The sequence below is a fragment of the Theropithecus gelada genome, chromosome 10 (genome assembly GCF_003255815.1).
Source record: "Theropithecus gelada isolate Dixy chromosome 10, Tgel_1.0, whole genome shotgun sequence".
In the NCBI taxonomy this organism is placed as follows: domain Eukaryota; kingdom Metazoa; phylum Chordata; class Mammalia; order Primates; family Cercopithecidae; genus Theropithecus; species Theropithecus gelada.
Window position 1 is genome coordinate 66,662,082 of NC_037678.1, and position 21,930 is coordinate 66,684,011.

General features: G+C 47.3%; 1 protein-coding gene across 3 annotated transcripts in view; it reads right to left on the reverse strand.

Moving 5' to 3' along the window:
• The window catches only part of CNBD2 (cyclic nucleotide binding domain containing 2), a 62,614-nt gene that overhangs the window by 37,600 nt on the left and 3,084 nt on the right, over positions 1–21,930 (reverse strand). For all 3 annotated transcript variants that reach the window (XM_025399605.1, XM_025399604.1, XM_025399603.1), the window contains exons 2-7: positions 20,695–20,832; positions 17,792–17,845; positions 13,632–13,795; positions 7,265–7,421; positions 6,618–6,769; positions 3,882–4,020 (exon numbers count right to left, since the gene is read on the reverse strand). In XM_025399605.1, coding sequence (XP_025255390.1) covers positions 3,882–4,020; positions 6,618–6,769; positions 7,265–7,421; positions 13,632–13,795; positions 17,792–17,845; positions 20,695–20,832 — 804 coding nt within the window. The remainder of the gene's footprint in view (positions 1–3,881; positions 4,021–6,617; positions 6,770–7,264; positions 7,422–13,631; positions 13,796–17,791; positions 17,846–20,694; positions 20,833–21,930) is intronic.

Genomic DNA, 21,930 nt, shown 5'->3' on the forward strand with positions numbered 1-21,930 from the left:
GAATAACAACACACACACCACTCCCCTAGTGGTGCTGGTAAGTTTAACAACCAGCTTTCCTGAAAAACATATGCACGTATATAAACCTTACTGTTATAAAGAATGTGTTATACACAATTTATAAACAATAAAATATACCATACAAGAAAATAATAAAATATACCACACAGGAAATTCCATACAGCCAATCAGCTCTCACAGAATTCTTTTGTGGGTTTTGGCTGAACTCTTGTATCCATGGCCAGTTTATAGTTGCAACTCAACCATGATTGGACAAATGAAGTTGCATCCCAATTCATTTTCTTCCCAATAAATTCAATGTTATTAAATCTGACTTGTGATATACTGTTCTATTTCTCACCCTCACATAAATTATATTTATTAAACTGAAAATTTTTTTTAGCTTTAGCACTATGTATGTCAGAATTTCACTTGTTCAATGGCATAACTTCTATGATGAATGAGATAATAGCTTTTTAAAAATTAATTAATTTTTTTTTTTGAGACACAGTTTCACTCTGTCACCCAGGCTGGAGTGCAGTGGTGTGATCTCAGCTCACTGCAACCTCCACCTCCCAGGTTCAAGCAATTCTTCTGCCTCAGCCTCCCGAGTAGCTGGGACTACAGGTGCACACCACCACGCCTGGCTAATTTTTGTATTTTTAGTAGAGACAAGGTTTTACCATGTTGGCCAGGCTGGTCTCAAACCCCCGGACTCAAGTGATCCACCCGCCTTGGCCTCCCAAAGTGCTGAGATTACAGGCGTGAGCCACCACACCCAGCCAGATAATAGCTTTTATTTGTTTTTATTTATTTTATGTTTTTGAGATGGAGTCTCACTCTGTTGCCCAGGCTGGAGTGCAATGGTGAGATCTCAGCTCACTGCAACCTCCCCCTCCTAGGTTCAACCAATTCTCCTGCCTCAGCCTCCTAAGTGGCTGGGATTAGGCATAAGCCCCCACGTCCAGCTAATTTTTATATTTTTAGTAGACATAAGGTTTCACTATGTTGGCCAGGCTAGACTCGAACTCCTGACCTCAAGTGATCCACCCTCCTCAGCCTCCCAAAGTGCTAGGATTACAGATGTGAGTCACCGCACCTGGAGAGATGATAGCTTTTAAATTTTGTTAGGCGACTTCATTCTCTTTGCAGTGTAGCAGCTATAGACCCAGGCCACTTTTAAATTTAATCTGCATTATAAGCATTTTCTTTTATCACTTTCCTAAGACAATCAGCAAAGCCCTAAACCAAGATCTGACTTAGGGTGTTTGCTGATTCCATTATATAAATTATCCAACCATGGCTGATTGTAAGCTACCAACATGAGGGCACTGAATGTGGAGTTGGGAAGAGATGCTCACAACTGCATAGTATTTCTACCATAGAGACACAATAGACGTAACCTGAAGAGAAAAACTAGTAAAAATGCAGTAACATCAGTAGGAAATGATGAGTTTTCAGTATGTATTACTCTTGTTTTCCTTCTTTCCTTCTCTCTCTTGCTTGCTCGAGCCTTCTTTCCATCCCCCTCCCCTCTCCTCCCCTTCTCTCTTCTCTCTCGTCTGTCTTTTTCTTAGAGATAGGGTCTTGCTATGTTGCCCAGGCTGGATTCAAACTCCTGGGCTCAAATGATCTTCCTGCATGAGTCTCCTGAGTTGTTGAGACTATGGGTATCAGCCACCATGCCCAGCTCCTAATTTTCCATATAACTTATTTAATTGTAGGTTTATAGCATCTAATTTTTAATAATTATTAGGTTTAGCAAAATTCCTGAAAATTTAACAATGAGCTCTCACAGGCAGGTACAAGCCAGTGCCAGCACACAACCAATCTTGCTTCCTCCTTTTGTCTAATGGTTAAATATGTCAGGGCTCATCTCCCACCTCACCTCCTCCAGGAAGCCCTTCTTAAAGCCTCCAGCCTTTAGAGAGTTCCTTCTCCTGAATTCTTGTAACTTGCAGAGTTTGCACCAATCACTTGGTACTCAGCAATGACACTTTTCTTTGTCTATGTGTGGAATCTGGTGGAGGAGATTTATAGAGAAAACCAGTTTTTTTCATCTTTGTATCCCTCCAGAGCCTGGACCAATGTGTCATGACCTTGGCAAAAACTCAACAAATGCCTGTGGTGTCAACCTGTAAGAAACAGACAGAAAGGTCAGCCCAAATTCTAAATCCAAGTTCTTGAAAAGAGCTTTGGAGTCAGAGAGACTTGGGTTGAACCCTGCCTGTGCACCTCATCAGCTGTGTGACCTTGGATAACCACTTCACCATACTGTGACTCAGTTTCCTCCTCTGTAAAATGGGAATAATAACAATACCAACCTCCTTCAGGCTATAGAGACTAAAATGAGATGAAGCATGTGAAACACAGAACCTAGCATACAGTAAGCACTTGAGAAATGGGAGATTTTCTTTTCATTATCAACCAGCAGAGAAGGTGGCAAAGGACATAAGGCAATTTGCAAAAGATAAAATGTAGATCATAAACAAACATGATAAATCTCACTAGTAGTCAGAAAAAATATCAAATCCTCAGTATGGCAGCAATTGCAACCTAATAAACCAGAAAACTTCTGAAAAAATGACATGCAAGGCTGGCAGAGCTGTGGTAGTACCAACAAAAATGTACATCCTGGACACTAGATAAGGTGGGTCTCTCCTTTTGGAATGCAATTTGTTGCAGGAGCCATAAAAATTATGATGCTGAGAGTTGAGTCCAATCTCTCTCTCTGGCTGCAAGACTCCACTGCAGTGGTCCCTACACCTATGGCTATGGCCCCTTTGAATAAAGTCTGCCTTGTAAAACAAAATTATGATACCAAGAAATTCCACTTTTGAAACTCTACTCTGAGATGATGGGCTTATGGATGATTTCTTCCCTTTTTCCAGAAAGTTTTCTAATGTGATCATATCACTTTTACAATTTAAAGATAATTTAAGGTGGGGTTTGGTGGCTAACGTCTGCAATCTCAGCACTTTGGGAGGCTGAGGCAGGTGGATCACTTGAGGCCATGAGCTTGAAACCAGCCTGGCCAGTATGACGAAATCCCATCTCTACTAAAAATACAAAAAACATTAGCCAGGCATGGTGGCACATACCTGTAGTCCCAGCTAATCACGAGGTTGAGGCAGAAGAATCACTTGAACCCGGGAGGCAGAGGTTGCAGTGAGTCAAGATTGCGTCACTGCACTCCAGTTTGGGCCACAGAGTGAGCAAGACTCTGTCTCAAAAATAAATAAATAGGCTGGGCCTGGTGGCTTACGCCTGTAATCCCAACACTTTGGGAGGCCGAGGTGGACAGATCACCTGAGGTCAGGAGTTCAAGACCAACCTGGCCAACATAGTGAAACCCCATCTCTACTAAAAATACAAAAATTAGCCGGGCATGGTGGTGGACACCTGTAATCTCAGCTACTTGGGAGGGTGAGGCAGAAGAATTGCTAAAACCCAGGAGGCAGAGGTTTCAGTGAGCCAAGATTGCGCCATTGCACTCCAGCCCAGGCTGACAACAGCGAGACTGTCTCTAAATAAACAAACAAACAAACAAACAAATAATTTTAAAAGTGATCTGGCACCACTAAGATTCAACAGCCAAATGCATGATTTAAATATGCATCTATATGTAAATAAGTATGCTTAGGCGCTCAAGGCCGGAGAATCCCTGGGTCCTCTTTCTAACACAATAGCCATATATCTTAATGTCTCCAGCCATGCTCTGAGAGAGGCAGGCCTCTTACAGCTGGGACATGGAAACTCTGAAAAGGAAGTAAATGGCACAGGTTTCTGAAAGGGGCTCAAACTGACCATCAGGCCACAGGACATGATCTTAGGCATGCTCCTCAGAGGTTCACCCTCATCCCAACCCCCAGACTTTTCACCTTGCTGATAAACATGATGAAGGATGACTCTCCAAAGTCTTTTGAGATCAGCTGCCCATACGAGAACCTCTCTATCTTCGACATGTTTACAAGCTGCCAGAGCTTCTCATCAGACCATGATGCAAACAGATCCATCTTCCTGTGGGAAGAACCTGTTAGAATTCATCACCCCCATCACACAAGGTGCCCAGACATTAGCAATCTGCAGAGGGCACATGCTCTTCTCCTGTGGAAGATGCCTGGGTGGAAGATTTCACTGCTACCTGCCCAATCACCTGGCCTTGCCTATAGTTACTCTCCTACCTGCTATCACCTTGGCTCCCTCCACCTTTTCCCAAGGTCCTCCCCTCCAGTCAAGCTCCCCTCTTTGCTGCTGCTCAGATGCCCCTGGGTGATCCAGCCTCTGTGCTTTTCTCACTTCTGCTCCTCCTTCCAAGAACCTTCTCCTCCTCCAGCCCTGCCATCCCTCCCCACCGTGGCTCATGAAGCTAGTCCCTACTCCAGCTCACAGCTGTTCTGTCCCCCAGCTCAGCAGTTCTAGCCCTACCTTTGCTTTGGGCAGCTCATCCAACCCCCATGTCCCCCTGGCCTGTTGGCTTCAAACACTCAGCTCTGGGCCTGGGGAGTGGGACAAGTCTGGACTCCCCTCTTTCTGCCTGTTGCTCCCTGTGGGTGAACCCACCCTGCAGTGACTGCCCCTTCCCCTGACCTTGAACACTACCTTCACAGGCTTGCCCGCCTTCATATGCGGCTCCAAGGGCTGCCAACAATCATCTCAGAGTTTCTCGCCTCCAACAAGTTAAGGGCTCGGAACTTAACTGACTCAGGTGGACTGAGTTCGTTGAATCAGGTTAACTCAAGGTGACTCAGGCCCCAATGTGTGCACTGAGCTAAGGTCAGGGCACCAGAGGTGAACGTGCTCAGTGCCATGTCAGTGGTGAAGGTCTGGAGACACCAGCAGAAAAGTAGGGCCACCATAGAAGAAGTACCGACCATGCACCAAGCCCTGGGCCATACACTTCCCACGACCATCCCATTCCATCCTCACCATGACCTTGGGAGAAGCGTATCCTTATCCCCATTTTACAGAGCAGGAGGACCTACCCAGGGTCACATCACTGACAACCTAAGAGCTGAGATTGGAGTCAGACCTATTTTTCCACAGTATGAAAAAAAAGAAAAGGGAAAAAAAGAACAACTCCTCCCTTTAGGACTAAATCCCCCCTTTTCCAATGGAAGAAGCTACCTCTCTCAGCCCCAGCCACAGGAACCAGACCCCTCAGCCATCACACTTCTCTGTAGCTGTGCAGCCCTACAACCTGAATTTTCAGGGCCAGTGCAGATACTTCATTGGATTTTTACTCCTTTTACATAAAGGCAAATAACTGAAGAGCAATTAAATGAGATTTCACTTGTATATCCTTATGTGGCCTTTCATGTACGTAAGTATTCAAAAACCAAAAATCTTTTGCCATGTGTGAGTTCTGCTTTTAGGTTAAATATGATACCCAGTTACGGTGCTTACTTTCTGACTCACATGTGGTTGTAATTATTTCTATCCTGTTATTCACCTTACTCAATATTTATTTGTTGAGCACCTGCATGTGTCTGGCAGTGTGACAACATAAGGATTATAGTAGTGACAAAGACATATCTGGTCCCTGTCACCATATTGCTTACTGTCTGAGGGGGCATATAAACTGTAAAGAAATTACTACGCAATCAAGAATTATAGCTTGGGCCAGGTGCAGTGGCTTACGCCTGTAATCCCAGCACTTTGGGAAGCCAAGGCAGGCAGATCACTTGAGGCCAGGAGTTCAACACCACCCTGGCCAACATAGTGAAACCCCATCTCTACTAAAAATACAAAAAAATTAGCTGGGAGTGATGGCGCATGCCTGTAATTCCAGCTACATGGGAGGCTGAGGCAGGAGAATTGCTTGAACCCAGGAGGCCGAGGTTGCAGTGAGATGAGATCATGCCACTGCACTCCAGCCTGGGCAACAGAGCGAGACCCTGTCTCAAAAAACAAAAAAAGAATTATAGTTTGGGCTGAGCACGGGGGCTCATGTCTGTAATTCCAGCACTTTAGGAGGCCAAAGTGGCAGGATCACGAGACCAGGAGTTCAAGACCAGCCTGGGCAACATAACAAGACTCCATCTCTACAAATAATAAAACAATTAGCTGGATGTTGCAGCACACCTATAGTCCTAGCTACTAGGACTGAGCTCTGTTATCCAGGCTGTAGTGCAGTGGTATGTGATCACAACTCACCACAGCCTCAAACTCCTGGGCCCAAGTGATCTTCCCACCTCAGCCTCCCAAGTAGCTGAAACTATAGGCATGTGCTACCACACCCAGCTAATTTTTTAAATTTTTTATTTTGTAGGGACAGGGTTTCACTATGTTGCCCAGGCTGGTCTTGAACTCCTGGGCTCAACGATCCTCCCACCTTGGCCTCCCAAAGTGCTTGGATTACAGGAGTGAGCCACTGTGTCCAGTCCCATGTTAGCTATTCTTACTATTACTATCAATAGGGAAGGGATATTTGAGCTAAGACCTGAAGGTATAGTAGGAGTTTGCAGAGAGAGAAGGTGGGTAGGAGGTGGGACTTCACAGCATCCCAGATAGAGAGAACAGCAAACAGTATGTTTCCCACCAGGCCTAGGACAGACAAAGTCAGGCAGCTAATAAACACACAAGGGGAAAAAAATGTTGAATGAAGGCAGAGTCACCTAAAAAATTCAAACCGATATTGAGCATCCTTCTGAACTTCCTGGTCCAGTTTATTAGCAAAGAAGTCCTCCCTGTCAACAACCAGGAACTCTGTTTCTTCCATACAGACGATGGTGGACCTCCTCAATGAAGCATGCAGAATGTCCGTTTCCTGTTGGGTGGACAGCGCAAGGGCAAGTGTGAGGCCACCTCCACTTCCTGTCCTCAGCCTTACACACATCTTCCCTGCCTCCAGCTTCTCCCTGAATTCTCTCCTCACCAGACTGCATGTTCCCCAGCCCCCTCTGTTCTCCTGCACATTCTCCCACCGTGGCCCACTCCTCTTCTTCTTAATCTGCTGCTTATGGAAAAAGAGGCAACAGGCCTGAATAGGCCAGAGGGGAAGAAGCTGGAGAGTCCTCGCTGTGGAGTCACTGCATCTCTAAAGGGCTGAATCAGGAACATACTTCTTAAACAGCACAGATGAAGAGGCTGATCTTGGTCCAACTCAATTAGCATTTGACAGGTAAGGGCACTGGGGCCCACACGGGACAGTGACTTGTACAGAGTACTAGGCAGGACTGGGCCTGGCTGAGAGGTTCTAGCAGAAGTCCTGTCACCTCCACGCACTCCACCCCAGGAAACTGGGTCCTTCCCCTAGGCTTACCCCAAAACAGCTACCCTTCTGCAGCAATTTCGGGTGGGGATCTAGGAAGGCACTGCTGCCATCCTCGTCGTTGGTTATTGCAACTGTGCCCAGGTAGATGAAATAAAAGCTGTTGCCCTTCTGCCCCTTCTTGATGATCACACGCCTGCGACCAAACCTGGGAAAAGACCATTGCTAATTGATTGGGTAGTGACACGGGGGCAGGTCCATGCTGGGAGGAGCTCTGGACTGGTTGTGCTCTTTGCTCTAGGATATAAGAGCACAGACTTGGACCAGAAGGGCCCTCAGGACAGCCCAGCCCTGCCAGTCAAGCTGGAGCCTTTCACTAACACCTATCCCATTGCCTGCCTTGGCTGGACTGAAGCTTCCTGAGAGCAGAGCCTTTGCCAGTCTGGGTCACTGCTGCGTGTTCTTGGGCACAGTGAATGCTTATTGAATGTAGTGGAATAAATGAGTGAACACATGCTGAAAGCAATGAATGGGTTAGTAGAGTCGCTTAATGATTAGGAGGACTGGCTTTAGCGTTAGCCCAGGATCCAAATCCTGGTTCTGCTCTTAGCTGTGTGACACTGAGCAATGGATATCCCCTCTCTGATCCTTGGTTTCTCTTGTCTGTAAAATACAGATGAGTATGCCCAGAATGAGACACAGATAATGGTCTTATCATAATTACCAGCAGCCCACTACCCAACAGGGCACCCTTAGGGTAGAGGTGACCAGGCCCAGAGCAAACAAGGAGTTCTTAAACTCAGAAGGAACTTTCTGTATTTCGTATGCAAGTCCAAATCTCAATTCTTTCAATATTTATTCATTTCCTTCATTCATTCAATAAGTTAAATATCAGAGGTGTCTATTAGGCACCATGAGGCCAGGTGTGGTGGCACATGCCTGTAATCCCAGCACTTTGGGAGGCCAAGGTGGGAGGATTGTTTGAGCCTAGGAGTTTGAGATAAGGACAGGGTCTCACTATGTTGCCTAGGCTGGTCTTTAACTCCTGGGCTCAAGGATCCTCCCACCTTGGCCTCCCAAAGTATTGGGATTACAGGAGTAAGCCACTGTGCCCAGTCCTGTGTTAGCTATTCTTACTATTACTATCAATAAGGAAGGGATATTTGAGCTGAGACCTGAAGTTGCCACATCCAGCTAATTGTTCTATTATTTGTAGAGACAGAGTCTTGTTATGTTGCCCAGGCTGGTCTTGAACTCCTGGCTGGGCAACAAGGTGAAACCCCATCTCTACAGAAAACACAAAGATTAGCCAAGCGTGGGGGTGCACACCTATAGTCCCAGCTGCCTGGAAGGCTGAGGTGGGAAGATCACCTGAGCCTGGGAGTTTAAGGCTATGGTGAGCCATGATCACACCACTGCACTCTGGCCTGGGTGACTCTGTCTCAAAAAAAAAAAAAAAAAAAAATAGGCACAATGAACAACATAGACTTTGTTTTCAAAATTATGGTCACATACAGGATGTAAACGAGGTTTACAAATGCTTTAAGAGATTTCAGTGCAGGCTAATTGAGGAGCATAGAGAAGGGGCCTTAGGAAGGTCAGACAAGGTTCTAGCATGGTGCTTGAAGTGAGTCATCCAGGTGGACAAAGAGATGGAAGAGGGTCCCAGGCACAGGGACCACCATGACCAAAGGTGCACAGGTGGCTGGAAGCACAGCACATTCAAGGGATAACATGTACTTCATAGATAATGTGCACTTCACGGGAAAGGAAAATGGGAGAAGGCAAGGTCAGGGGAGTGGTGGGAGAGAAATTCAACTGGTCCCACCATAAACGGCCTCCAAAGCTCAGCTAAGTTTGGATTTTACCCAGGAGACAATGGGTAAAAAAAAAAGTCTGCCCTTTAGTCTCTGTCAGGACTGATGAGCAGCCGTTGTGGAAGTGCCCCTGTGGCAGGGCCATTGCCCCCAGCTCTGAGCTCATGGCCCTGCCCTCAGCAGTTCTGCTCTTCCTCCTCCCACTCCACACTGCCACCTTCTGTTCCTTCCTGACTCGCTGGCTTGACCAGCAGCAGGGGAACCAACACCCTGCTCAGGGCAGATGATACCCACTTTGTTCCATCAGTTTGTCCATGTTGCTCCCCTGCCTGCAGTGGCCTTCCCTCTCTTCTCCACTATCAGATCCTTTCAGGAACTCAGGTCCTACTTCCTCCAGGAAGCCTTCCCTGACCCAGCCCCCAGCAGCATCTCCTCTTCTGACCTCTCAGAGAGTACTCACTGGCCTCGTGATTCTATGGCAAACTCCTGAGGGCAGGGATCAGAGGACGGACAGAGGACCACACCAGGCTGGAGTCACTACTGCCCAGGCTCCATTGTGGCTGTGGGCTTCATGAGCTACAAACCAGTATCAGCCCAGAATCTTTATCAATGTAGGAAAGAGGCAGGCCAGGCACGGTGGTACACGTCTGTAATCCCAGCATTTTGGGAGGCTGATGTGGAAGAATCACTTGAGCTCAGGAGTTCAAGACCAGCCTGAGCAACATAGTGAGCCTTTGTCTCTACAAAAAAATATAAAGGCCGGGCACGGTGGCTCACGCCTGTAATCCCAGCACTTTGGGAGGCCGAGGCAGGCAGATCACGAGGTCAGGAGATCGAGACCATCCTGACGAACATGGTGAAATCCCGTCTCTACTAAAAAAAAGAAAACAAAACAAAAACAAAAAAATTAGCCGGGCATGGTGGCGGGCCCCTGTAGTCCCAGCTTCTCGGGAGGCTGAGGCAGGAGAATGGTGTGAACCCGGGAGGCGACGGAGCTTGCAGTGAGTGGAGATCACGCCACTGCACTCCAGCCTGGGCGACAGAGCGAGAATCCGTCTCAAAAAAAAAAAAAAAATACAAAATAAAATTAGCCAGGAATGGTGACACCTACCTCTTGTCCCAGCTACAAAGGAGGCCGAGGTGGAAGGCTCACATGAGCCTAGGAGGTAGAGGCTTCAGTGAGCTGTGATCACGCCACTGCACTCCAGCCTGGTTGACAGGACGAGACCCATCTCCAAAAATAATAATAATAAAAAGAAGAAAGAAAGAGGAGATGGCCCAGGTGATAATGACTAGCTAGGAGACAGCAGGAATATTCAGCTAGGAAATGAGATTTTGAAGATGAGGGAGCACAGGCACTGTTCACTGAAGTAAAGATGACTACAACTACAGCCAGAAAGACCCTCAGAGACCATCAAGCTCAACCAACATTTTTGGGAAGGGGAAAGGGGGACCCAAGGAACCTACAGCTTGCTGAAGGTCACAGTAAGCCACAATCAAGTCAGAGTTAGAACCCGAATCTCCAAAAGCAGACATCTGTAGCTTTTGCTGTCAAGCATCTGATCATATTTTTCCACCAATCACACCCTGATTCTCCTTTGGGGAAACTACCCTTTCTCAACACTCAATCAGAGCATCACTGACCTCAGTGGTAATTCAAGCAAAGCCAAGCTGGTTCAGAAAGAATTCATCCCAAGCTCTGATGTGAGTGACTGAAAAGAGCTTTTCTAAATTCTTTCCATCAGATTAAAACTAAACAGATGAGTTTGGAGCTGAGACTGCAGCAGCCATCTCACCAGTATGAGGGGAGAGTCTGGCGGAGGATGACGCTTATATGAACAACATCCCTGAATTCCTGCCAGCCTGAAGCTGGAGAACTATCCCAGGACTTACCAGATACACGAGCCATGAACACGTTCCCTTGAGCTGGGCTTTCAGATACTGGCAACTAGAAGAATCCTGTCTAAGCTGCTAATTCCCAGTCCCAGAAATAAACCACAACTAGCAGAGGTCTTTCACAGTAACACCTCAATTGATCTTCCCCCAAATCTTATTATTATCCTTATTTCACTGATGAGGATACTGAAGCTCAGAAAGGTTAAGTGGCTTGCCTGAGGTCACATGGGGCACATGAGGCATTAAATTCCAGAGCTTCAGCTGGACACAGTGGCTCACACCTATAATCCCAGCACTTTGGGAGGCTGAGAGAGGAGGATAGCTTGAACTCAAGAGTTCGAGGCCAACCTGAGCAATATAGCAAGAACTCATCTCCACTAAAAACAAATTTAAGGCTGGGCACGGTGGCTCACGCCTGTAATCCCAGCACTTTGGAGGCCGAGGCGGGCGGATCACGAAGTCAGATCGAGGCCATCCTGGCTAACATTGTGAAACCCCATCTGTACTAAAAAATACAAAAATTAGCCAGGCGTGGTGGCGGGCACCTATAGTCACAGCTACTCAGGAGACTGAGACAGGAGAATGGCGTGAACCCGGGGGGCGGAGCTTGCAGTGAGCCGAGATCGCACCACTGTACTCCAGCCTGGGCGACAGAGCAAGACTCCGTCTCAAAAACAAACAAACAAACAAACACACACAAACAAAAACACACATTTAAAAGAAATAACTGGGTGTGGTGTGCCTGTAGTCCCAGCTACTCTGGAGGCTAAGGCAGGAGGCTTGAGCCTGGGAGGTCCAGGCTGCAGTGAGCTTTGATCACGCCCCTGCACTCCAGCCTGGGCAACAAAGCAAGACCCTCTGTCAACAACAAAAATTCCAGAGCTTCCAGTGCCACAGTTCTTTTCCTTTCCATGACACCACTCTGCCTGGCATAGAATCTTACTTTATAGACAGTGGTGACACACTCTTCTTGACTGGGTTAGAACAAAGCAAATGGTCCTCTCTGCCTCATCTACACTTCCACCTGTCAAAGCTACCTGTTCAAACACAACTTCTGGGAAACTCTTGACCAAGCCAGCTGAAGGGTAATAATCTCCCCCTGGGAGCATCTGCACTGATCACAAAGGGTCTCAATCTGTAGTTAGTTGTCACAGCAAGCCACAATCAAGTCAGAGCTTACTCCTTAGACTATGACTTCCATGGAGGAAAATATTAGGGTACAAACCTATGGTCAATTTAAATCCTAGATTTCCTTTTTTCTTTTCTTTTTCTTTTTGAGGCAGAGTCTTGCTCTGTTGCCCAGGCTGCAGTGCAGTGGCGCAATCACAGCTCGCTGCAGCCTCAATCTCCCAGGCTCAAGTAATCCAGCCTCAGCTTCCCAAGTAGCTGGGATTACAGATGCATGCCACCACCACCATGCCCACCTATTTTTTTTTTATTTTTTGTGTAGTGATGTGGTCTCACCATGTTGCCAAGGCTGGTCAAATTCCTGGGCTCAAGGGATCCTCCTGCTTCGGCCTCTTTAAGTGCTGGGATTACAGGAATGAGCCACTGTGCCCAGCCATATCTTGTATTTTCAAGACAAGCCTTGCCCAAATATTCTGCTAGGCTGACCCTCTTGAAGCCACTGAGATGGCCTGGAAATGGCAGTATTTCCACATGTACCTCTTAGACTTTTCTAGTACAGGGCACTTCTTGTATTATGGACCCTTAGACAATCTGGTAAAGTATTCACAGAATAATGTTTTCCTTTGTTTTGTTTTGTTTTTTGTTTTTTGGAGATGGGGTCTCACTCTGTCACCCAGGCTGGAGCACAGTGGCACAATCTCGGCTCACTGCAACCTCTGCTCCTGGGTTCAAGCGATTATCCTGCCTCAGTCTCCTGAGTAGCTGGGACTACAGGTGCCCACCACCACACCCAGCTAATCTGAATAATGTTTTAAGTGTATAAAATAAAATCCAACATAATTATAGTTAACAAATTTTTGTAAACCAAATTTTTGATAAAGCAATATATTTGTATCTTTATTAGGACATTGAATAACAAGATCTAGCAGCAGATCTAATAACTACCATCATTTTGAAGATGTGATGAACATAAATTTTTTGAGAAATCTGCAACAACTCGAATATGATGTGAAAATATCTGTGATTTCTTTTAGTGAAAAGTCACAGGGATGGCTAATATGATAGTGGTTTGTTGCTTATATTTATGATTGAAGGAAATAATAAATTTCATCTAGAGGTTAATGAAAATAGAGACATTTCTCATTCAAGTTCACAGACCCTGTGCTAGTGCCTATCTAGATATGGTACAATCAACTCTGATCCACTCTTTTAGAGCCTAGATTCCAGTTTCAGCGCTGCTTCTTATGGTCTGGGTGACCTAGAAGGAGCCATTTTCCCCCACAGAGCCTCAGTTTCCTTATCTGAAAAATGAGGGAATTGGACCAGATCCTCTCTGAGGTTCCTACTAGATCCTCTCCAGATTTAATGGCCCTTTACTTCTCTAAGAGTCTCAATAAGTGAGTGAGATAAAGGGTGCTGCAACCACAGCAGTGGGTGCTAAAGTGAATGGACAGAAGACTTCATTCATGGCTAACACTATACAGAGGGGTGGGCAGGACCTGCCACACCTTCTCGGCCAGGCTCTTTTGCTCAGTTCAGCCTCAGCTTGGTGGCCAAGGGCTGTGCCCCTCACTGACCGTTCAAAGCGCATGACTTTGGCCAGGAGCAGCTGAAGGGGCTCCGCGTAGTTCCGATAGCTATCCAGAATCTGCAAGATGTTACAGACGGCCTGGATCTCATCCTCTGTTCTCCAGGAAGGCTTCTTCTGCATGATCTGAATGGCCTTTGGAGGAAAGTGACCCTGGGGAGAGAGGACCAGAGTGATACAGGGGACCCAGCAGTTTCGCCCATGGGCCAGCGGGCAACACCCCATAGTACTGCTCGTACTTTCCCGTTCCCTGTACCACAGTGGCTGATATGTGATGAGTGCTTACTGTGTGTCAGGCACTGGGATAAACATTTTACATGCCCATCTCACTGCATCCTCGCCAGCCCAATAACTGTTATTCCATTTGACAGATGAAGAAACTCAGGCAGGATTAGGAATAGATCTGACACATATCAATGCTGACATCCCCCGACCTGTGCTATTCACTGACCTTCCCAGGCAATACAGGCTTCCCTGGGCTCCAGTGGTCCTGCAGAGTCTGCTCAGCACACACACAGAGCAGTCAGGGGAGAACTTCGCCTGTGTCTCATCCCAGACCTCAGCGTGCTATAGGAGACTAATGAGCAAAGAGAACCTTCCAGAGACAGACTATTAGCTAAACCTTTTCTTCTCAAGTGAACCAGGCCTCATGGACCAGCACATTCACCTACCACTCCCACCTGCTGAGGAAGTGGCACTGTGAGTTGTGAAAACCCCTCAATGGCTTCTCTCCAACCTCATCTCCTACCTCTTCCCTTTGTTCTCTACTCTGGAATTTTCTACTGGTCCCTGGCACATGCTAAGCTTGGCTCTGTCTTGAGGTATCTGCCCGGGCTGTTTTTCCGCCTGGAATATTTGTTCCCTGGGTTTTCTCGTGGACATGGCTGACTCATCATTCTGGTCTCAGCTCAGATGCTGCCACACCCTCAGTGAGTCCCCACTGGGTCATATTAGCTAAAAGAGTAGCCCCTTCTTCAGTAGGCTCTTGCTATAGAGTGAACGTCCCCTCCAAAACTTGTGTCGAAATATAATTGCCATTCTGACATTATTAAGAAGTGGATGCTGGGCACAGTGGCTCATGCCTATAATCCCAACACTTGGGAGGCCAAGGCAGGGGGATCACTTGAGCCTAGGAGTTCGAAACCAGCCTGGGCAACATGGCAAGACCCTCATCTCTACAAAAAATTTAAAAATTAGCTGGGCATTGGGTCGGGTGCGGTGGCTCACACTTGTAATCCCAGCACTTTGGGAGGCCGAGGCGGGCAGACCACGAGGTCAGGAGATCAAGACCACCCTGGCTAACATAGTGAAGCCCCATCTCTACTAAAAATACAAAACATTAGCCAGTCATGGTGGCGGGCACCTTTAGTCCCACCTACTCGGGAGGCTGAGGCAGGAGAATGGCGTGAACCCGGAAGACGGAGCTTGTAGTGAGCCCAGATCACTCCACTGTACTCCAGCCTGGGCGACAGAGCAAGATTCTGTCTCAAAAAAAAAAAAAAAAAAAAAAAGCCAGGCATAGTGGCACACACCTGTAGTCCTAGCTACTGAGGGGCACTAAAATGGGAGGACTGCTTGAGCCCAGGGAGGTTGAGGTTGCAGTGAGCTGTGATTGCATCACTGCACTTCAGCCTGGATGACAGAGTGAGACTCTGTCTCAAAAACTAAAAATAAAAAATTTACATAAATGTCAGACTGTAGACATCACTTGGGCAACTTGCTTTCTTCAGTGTTTTTCTAAACAATGTTTTAAAAATGTATCCATTGGCCGGGCGCGGTGGCTCAAGCCTGTAATCCCAGCACTTTGGGAGGCCGAGACGGGCGGATCACGAGGTCAGGAAATCGAGACCATCCTGGCTAACACAGTGAAACCCCGTCTCTACTAAAAAAAATACAAAAAACTAGCCGGGCGAGGTGGCGGGCGCCTGTAGTCCCAGCTTCTCGGGAGGCTGAGGCAGGAGAATGGCATGAACCCGGGAGGCGGAGCTTGCAGTGAGCTGAGATCCGGCCACTGCACTCCAGCCTGGGCGACAGAGCGAGACTCCGTCTCAAAAAAAAAAAAAAAAATGTATCCATTGTTTCCACTGTCTCACAGTTGCTGCAATAATTGAGTCTATGATTCTAAGCCTCTCTAATACTAAGGGTTCTCTATGAGAAGTTCAGCATTATTAGAGGCTCAATATGGACTATACTGAGGCTTAGCTTTCCATCAGAATCCAAATGCTGTGCTGAGGGGCAGGTTATATAACTATGTATGTATGTGTACTATAAATTATATATAATTTTTACTTAGATATAATTCACATGCCTTGTAAGTCACCATTTAAAGTGTACAATTCAGTGTTAAATGTATTCACAGAGTTGTACAACAATCACCACACTATTTTGGAAGCTTTTCATCACCCCAAAGAAACCCCATACTCATTAGCATCACTCAAAGGGCTGGGCTCATTGTTTTTTGGGGGTGGGGTGGGGGCAGGGGGACAGGGTCTCACTCTGTCACCCGGACTGCAGTGCAGTGGCACAGTCATAGCTCACTGCAACCTCCATTTCCCAGGCTCAAGCAATCCTCCCACCTCAGCCTCCCAAAATTCTGGGATTACAGGTGTGAGCCACCATGCCCAGCTGATTATTTTTATTTTTTAATTTTTAGTAGAGACAGGGTCTCAGTATGTTGCTCAGATGGGTCTAAAACTCCAGGGCTCAGGTAATCTTCCTGTCTAGGCCTCCCAAAGTGCTGGGATTACAAGCGTGAGCCAGCACATCTGGCCAAAGGGCTGGTTTTTACATTGAGTCTCCAGCTGGGCTCAGGAATGCACACCTGTAATGCCAGCTACTCAGAAGGGTGAGATGGGAGGATAAATTGGCTCTCTGCTCTTCTCTATGTTGGAACCAGAGTCAGGCATGATTTAATTGAGGGCCACCGATAGGCCTTGCCTATAAGAAAGAATTTTCCCTCTGTGCCTCTTCCCTCCCTCTACTGTGGTGCACAGACTTGCCCTCACATCTAGAGTGCTGTGGCTCTCACATAGGCCCCTAGTTTCTCCTGCCTGAAGGATAGAGCCTGATTAACCTTCAGTGCCCAGTGTCACACACCAGCCAGCCTGAAGAGCTGAAGAGACACAGGGCTTGGATGACTGAACTGAGTATGCTTCATACACAAGGGTGCGCGAAAAAATAAGGCTGTGCCCAGGAGAGGCAGGCAACAGAAGCCATACCTGGGCTCCAAGAAGAGAAAGAGGTGGGGCAGGAGATAGGCACAGGTGGCCCTGACACCCATTATAAAGTTCTGTTCTTTCCCCATTCCCTGAGAAAAAAACAACATGGCTACTCCAAGCCAGGTCAAGTCAGGTCTGCACTGGTGAGAATTTCAGATCTTCCCTATAAATAGGTAGGCTCTTTTAAATTTTAAATTGGATTTTATTATTTAATACCCAGGATATCGTGGAGAGAAGCCAAGAAGATGACAATGATGAGACTGAAATTCAGGGAACAAGTCACACAGTCCAAAGCTCCCACAGATATAAAAGCATTCCCTCATCAAAATGAGAGGACTCTTTTTTAGAGAGGGGGCCTCGCTCTCTCACTCAGACTGGAATGCAGTGATATGACCATAGCTCACTGCAGTCTTGAACTCTTGGCCTCAAGTGATCCTCCCACGTCAGCCTTCCGAGTGTCAACAGGTGCGCTGCACCCGAATAAGACTCTTGAAGGGTATCTGACACCCAGGTGTGAGAGATGTGCCCAGCATCTCTCAGAGAATTCAGGGCAGAACCAGAATTCACACAGGTCAGTCCTTTCCCACCACCCGAATTCTTCCTTTCTCTGGGACTCTCACATCCTCTGCTTTTTCTTTTCCTGCTGTTTTCCCATGGGTCCAAGCCCAGGGACTCTCTCCCATTGGTTCTGCTCAACTATGCAGTGACAGCTGGTTCCTAGATGCGCAGTCTTGGAGCTCCAGGGATGGAAGGAATCACTGAGATCAGCCACTTTATTAATGAGGAAATGAAGTGGCCAACTCAGGGTAACAAGCTGAGTTTGTGGCAGAGACTAGACTGAAACCAGCTCTGCTGATGCCCAGCCAGGGTTTCTTCCAAGCCAGGGTGCAGAAAGAAAATTCCCCCACAGCAAGGTTCGATCTATGCATACCTCCTCTGCAATGAAGTCCATGGTATCAAATGTGACTCGGCTTTGCATCTTTTTCTGAAAGAAAGAGGGCAGGGAGAAGAGGGAGAATCAGCAAGACTGCCCCTAGAACTTTGCATCTAGAGCCCTCCTGTGTACCTGGACCACCATGGTGGGCAGGAAGCCATGGGAAACCTCCTTGCAGCTGGCCCTTTCAGGCCTGCCTCTGCTCAAAAGCCCCAACTCAGCACTAGGCTTGGGTCCAGCATTGACAATATATGGTGAAGGCAGAGAAATATGGGGGTGGGGAGAAGGAAAGGAGGATAAAGAGGAAATAGGAAAGGAGAGAGAAAAAGAAGGGGAAAAAGCAGCAAACAAACAAGTATAGAGGAGGAAGAAAAGGAAGGATAAAAAGAAAGGAACAGGCTGGGCATGGTGACTCACACCTGTAATCCCAGAACTTTGGGAGGCCGAGGCAGGCAGATCACGAGGTCAGGAGATCGAGACCATCCTGGCTAACACAGTGAAACCCCATCTCTACTAAAAATACAAAAAATTATCCAGGTGTGGTGGCGGGCGCCTGTAGTCCCAGCTACTCGGGAGGCTGAGGCAGGAGAATGGCGTGAACCCAGAAGGCAGAGCTTGCAGTGAGCTGAGATCCGGCCACTACACTCCAGCCTGGGCGACAGAGCGAGACTCCATCTCAAAAAAAAAAAAAAAAGAAAAAAAAATGGAACAAATGAAGCCAGCCTTTGTTAAGTGTCTTTAATGAGCCAAGCACGGTGTATCTTCCCTGTCTTACTCCATTTAGTCATCAGGACAAAGCAGGTCTTAGTAAGCCCCATGTGGGACAGAGGTTGTGAAGGAACTTGCCCAAGGATCACACAGTAAGTCATGGTCCAGCTGAGACCCCAACTCAAGGTTTTCAGCAAACCCGATGCCATGTCTGGAGTGTGGCCTCAAGCCACATGTCATTTGTTCCTTGGAGCCCCTCAGACCCCTGTCTCGCCCCCACCACCTGTTTTCCTCTGCAAAGCCATATGGTGCTTCTCAGGGAGGCTACTGAAGGAAAGAGGCAGTGCTCAGAAACATCCAGATTCACACATCTACGGAAGCTGTCTAGGGCTCCCCACCTGATCCTGCACTCCAGCTGCCCAGTGCTCCATCTGACAACCCTATGGCCCTTATAGGCTGCCCTTGAGAGGCTTCTGCTCTGCTCAAGCCACTCTGGCTGCCAATATGGTTAGGCTTAGCCTCCCACTCCCCCAACAACAAGTGACTCTGCATCTTAGCTTCCATATGCCCCAAGCATCAGGCCACGTCTTCTGGTAACCAAAGTCCTCTGATCTCCAGGGCCCATTGCGTCACCATTGCATGCCACCCTGAGAGTCAGGAGGTCCTTCCTGAGAGCTAACCTAAGTCTTTTGGTTACAGTTCTTCCACTCCATTCGTTTTTCATCTCAGCCCAACCACAGGGTTGCAGCCTTGTTTGGTTTGGCCGGCACAGGGTCTTATAGTCTTTGTATCTGAATGTCTTTAGATGAGGCATATCTTTCCTCTCCAGCTGGCCTGCTCTATCTTAAACTCACCTACATACACACTAGTTACATTATCTGCTGGTCCCTTAGAAACCACTCTAAGGCTGCCTAACCTTCCCCCATCACCAGCCCCGTATCCCCCTTTCTTTGGCCACCATCTGTCAGAAGCCCTTTAGGGAAATTTCTTGGAGTGAATCACTAGATGCAAGAGGGGTGGGGACTGGCTCTAGTCATTCCTGAAACAACAGAAAAATGGGCAGGATCTGTCCAGGTGATTGCTGGGGAAACTCTGAAGCCCTGAGCAACACACCCAGTAGCAACGAAGACACCTCTGGGGAACCAGAACAAGTTAGCAGAAGGGTGATCAACTTTTCTGAGCTAAAGAAGGGCACATGATCTACCACTGGGATAAAATACTTTAAATTGGGACCTTTTAGAAACATGATCACCAGGCCGGGCGCGGTGGCTCACGCCTGTAATCCCAGCACTTTGGGAGGTCGAGGCGGGCGGATCACGAGGTCAGGAGATCGAGACCATCCTGGCAAACAAGGTGGAAACCCTGTCTCTACTAAAAATACAAAAAATTAGCCGGGTGTGGTGGCGGGCGCCTGTAGTCCCAGCTACTAGGGAGGCTGAGGCAGGAGCATGGCGTGAACCCGGGAGATGGAGCTTGCAGTGAGCCAAGATGCACCACTGCACTCCAGCCTGGGTGACGGAGCAAGACTCTGTCTCAAAAAAAGAAAAGAAACACGGTCACCACAGTGAACAAGGCCCTGAAAATGCCCCCTGCGCCGAAGTAGGGGTGTAGGAAAGAAAGTAGAGACACGAACAAAGTCAGCATGTGGGCGTTCAGAAAACCCTGGTTATTGTGACTCTTGGATTGCTTCTGGCTCTTTTGATCACTGTTGAAATGGAGACCACTTCTCCACTCCCAAGGTTTCTTTCCACATGGAGGGAGGTGTATTAGTAGAACTCTACTGGCCTCTCTCTACACTGAGGAGTGACTTAAACTCTTTGATGAATCTGGAAAGATAAAAACTAGGCATGATTGCTCCTTCCCTCTGAGCCCATATTTTGCTCCACCTTTCCCTGCCATGAGTTTCGGCAGCAGGCCTGCTGTTGCAGTGGAGACTGCCTTGGTCCAGCATTGCCTGTGGCTAGGCATGTAAGGCTGTCTAAATCTGGGGTTCGGTATTAGGTAAACCTCTTGGTTGATGACATAAGTCACCCTCTCCAACAGAAGTCTGGTCATTAATAAAAGTGACCATTGGGTCTCTCATCTGCTTTTCCTTTTGTCTTCTTTCTCAGTTCTGAGCTTGGGCCAGGAAGTGGGTTGCAACTTATTGCCCTCTTTAAGCCGTCATAATCCTGCTGAGCCCAGCTGCTTACATCCCAGAAGGAGAAGATAGGGTGCTTCCAGTGAGCACTCTCAATGATTTGATATTCCCGGAATCCCCTGAGGCCTTGGCGGAACATTTTACACACTCGGATCATTACGATGATATCCGTGGCAAACTGGTACAGTCCCTATGGAAACAAAGCAAACAAGATCAATAGAAACAATCTGTTCTCAACAGTCAACAGCAGGCTGGATGGCACTGAACAAGGTAAAATTTACCAGGATTAAATGCAGTAGTGTACTGGAGTGATGGTTACATTTTCAGGAAGTTTGCAAGCCCCCTGAAATTAAGTTGGTAGCTTGAAACTGGCCACGGTAGGAGTACTTATGCCACAGAAATTGGCAGCTACTAGTCACGGCATCTCCTCTCCCCAGAAGCCAGTCGTTATGTACCAGCAAACCAATTAAATGTCAAATCCTTCACTTCCATCCACAAAATAAGTGGCACAACTAATTGCAGGCAGTATAGGTACGATGTACAAAGCCTGAATTTTAGAATCAGATAGATCTGAGGAATAATGGTAAGAGGAATGCAACACTGTTGGCTGTCAAGATGAAGGGCCCACAAGCCAAGGAATGTGGGTAGATTTTAGAAGCAGAAAAGGCTGTGAGCCTTGAGAAAGGAATGCTCACACCTTGATTTTAGAACAAGAACATCTGTGTCAGACTTCTCGCCTACAGTACTGTAATATAATAAATCTGCTCTGTTTTATGCCATGAAATTGTGGTAATTTGTTATGGCAGCCGTAGAAAACTAATATAACACCTAATCCAAGATGGGCCACCCTATCTTTTCCCCAGGAATTTGGAATTGGGACTGAGAACAAGTGAATACAGAGGATAGGGAAAAATCCAGGATGTAGAACAATCTATAAATCAATGAACCCAGTTTCTTCAAAAAGTCAATTTCATGATGAAAAAAACAAGACATGGGGGCTGCTCTAGATTAACAAAGATTCAAGGGATATACCAACGGTATGCTTCTTGACTGGATACTGATTCATGATAACAAGCTACAAAAGGCACTCTAGGCCAGGTGCGGCGGCTCACGCCTGTAATCCCAGCACTTTGGGAGGCCAAGGCGGGTGAATCACTTGAGGTCAGGAGTTTGAGACCAGCATGACCAACATAGTGAAACCCTGTCTCTCCTAAAAATACAAAAATTAGCCTGGCATGGTGGTGCGTGCCTGTAGTCCCAGCTACTTGGGAGGCTGAGGCAGGAGAAT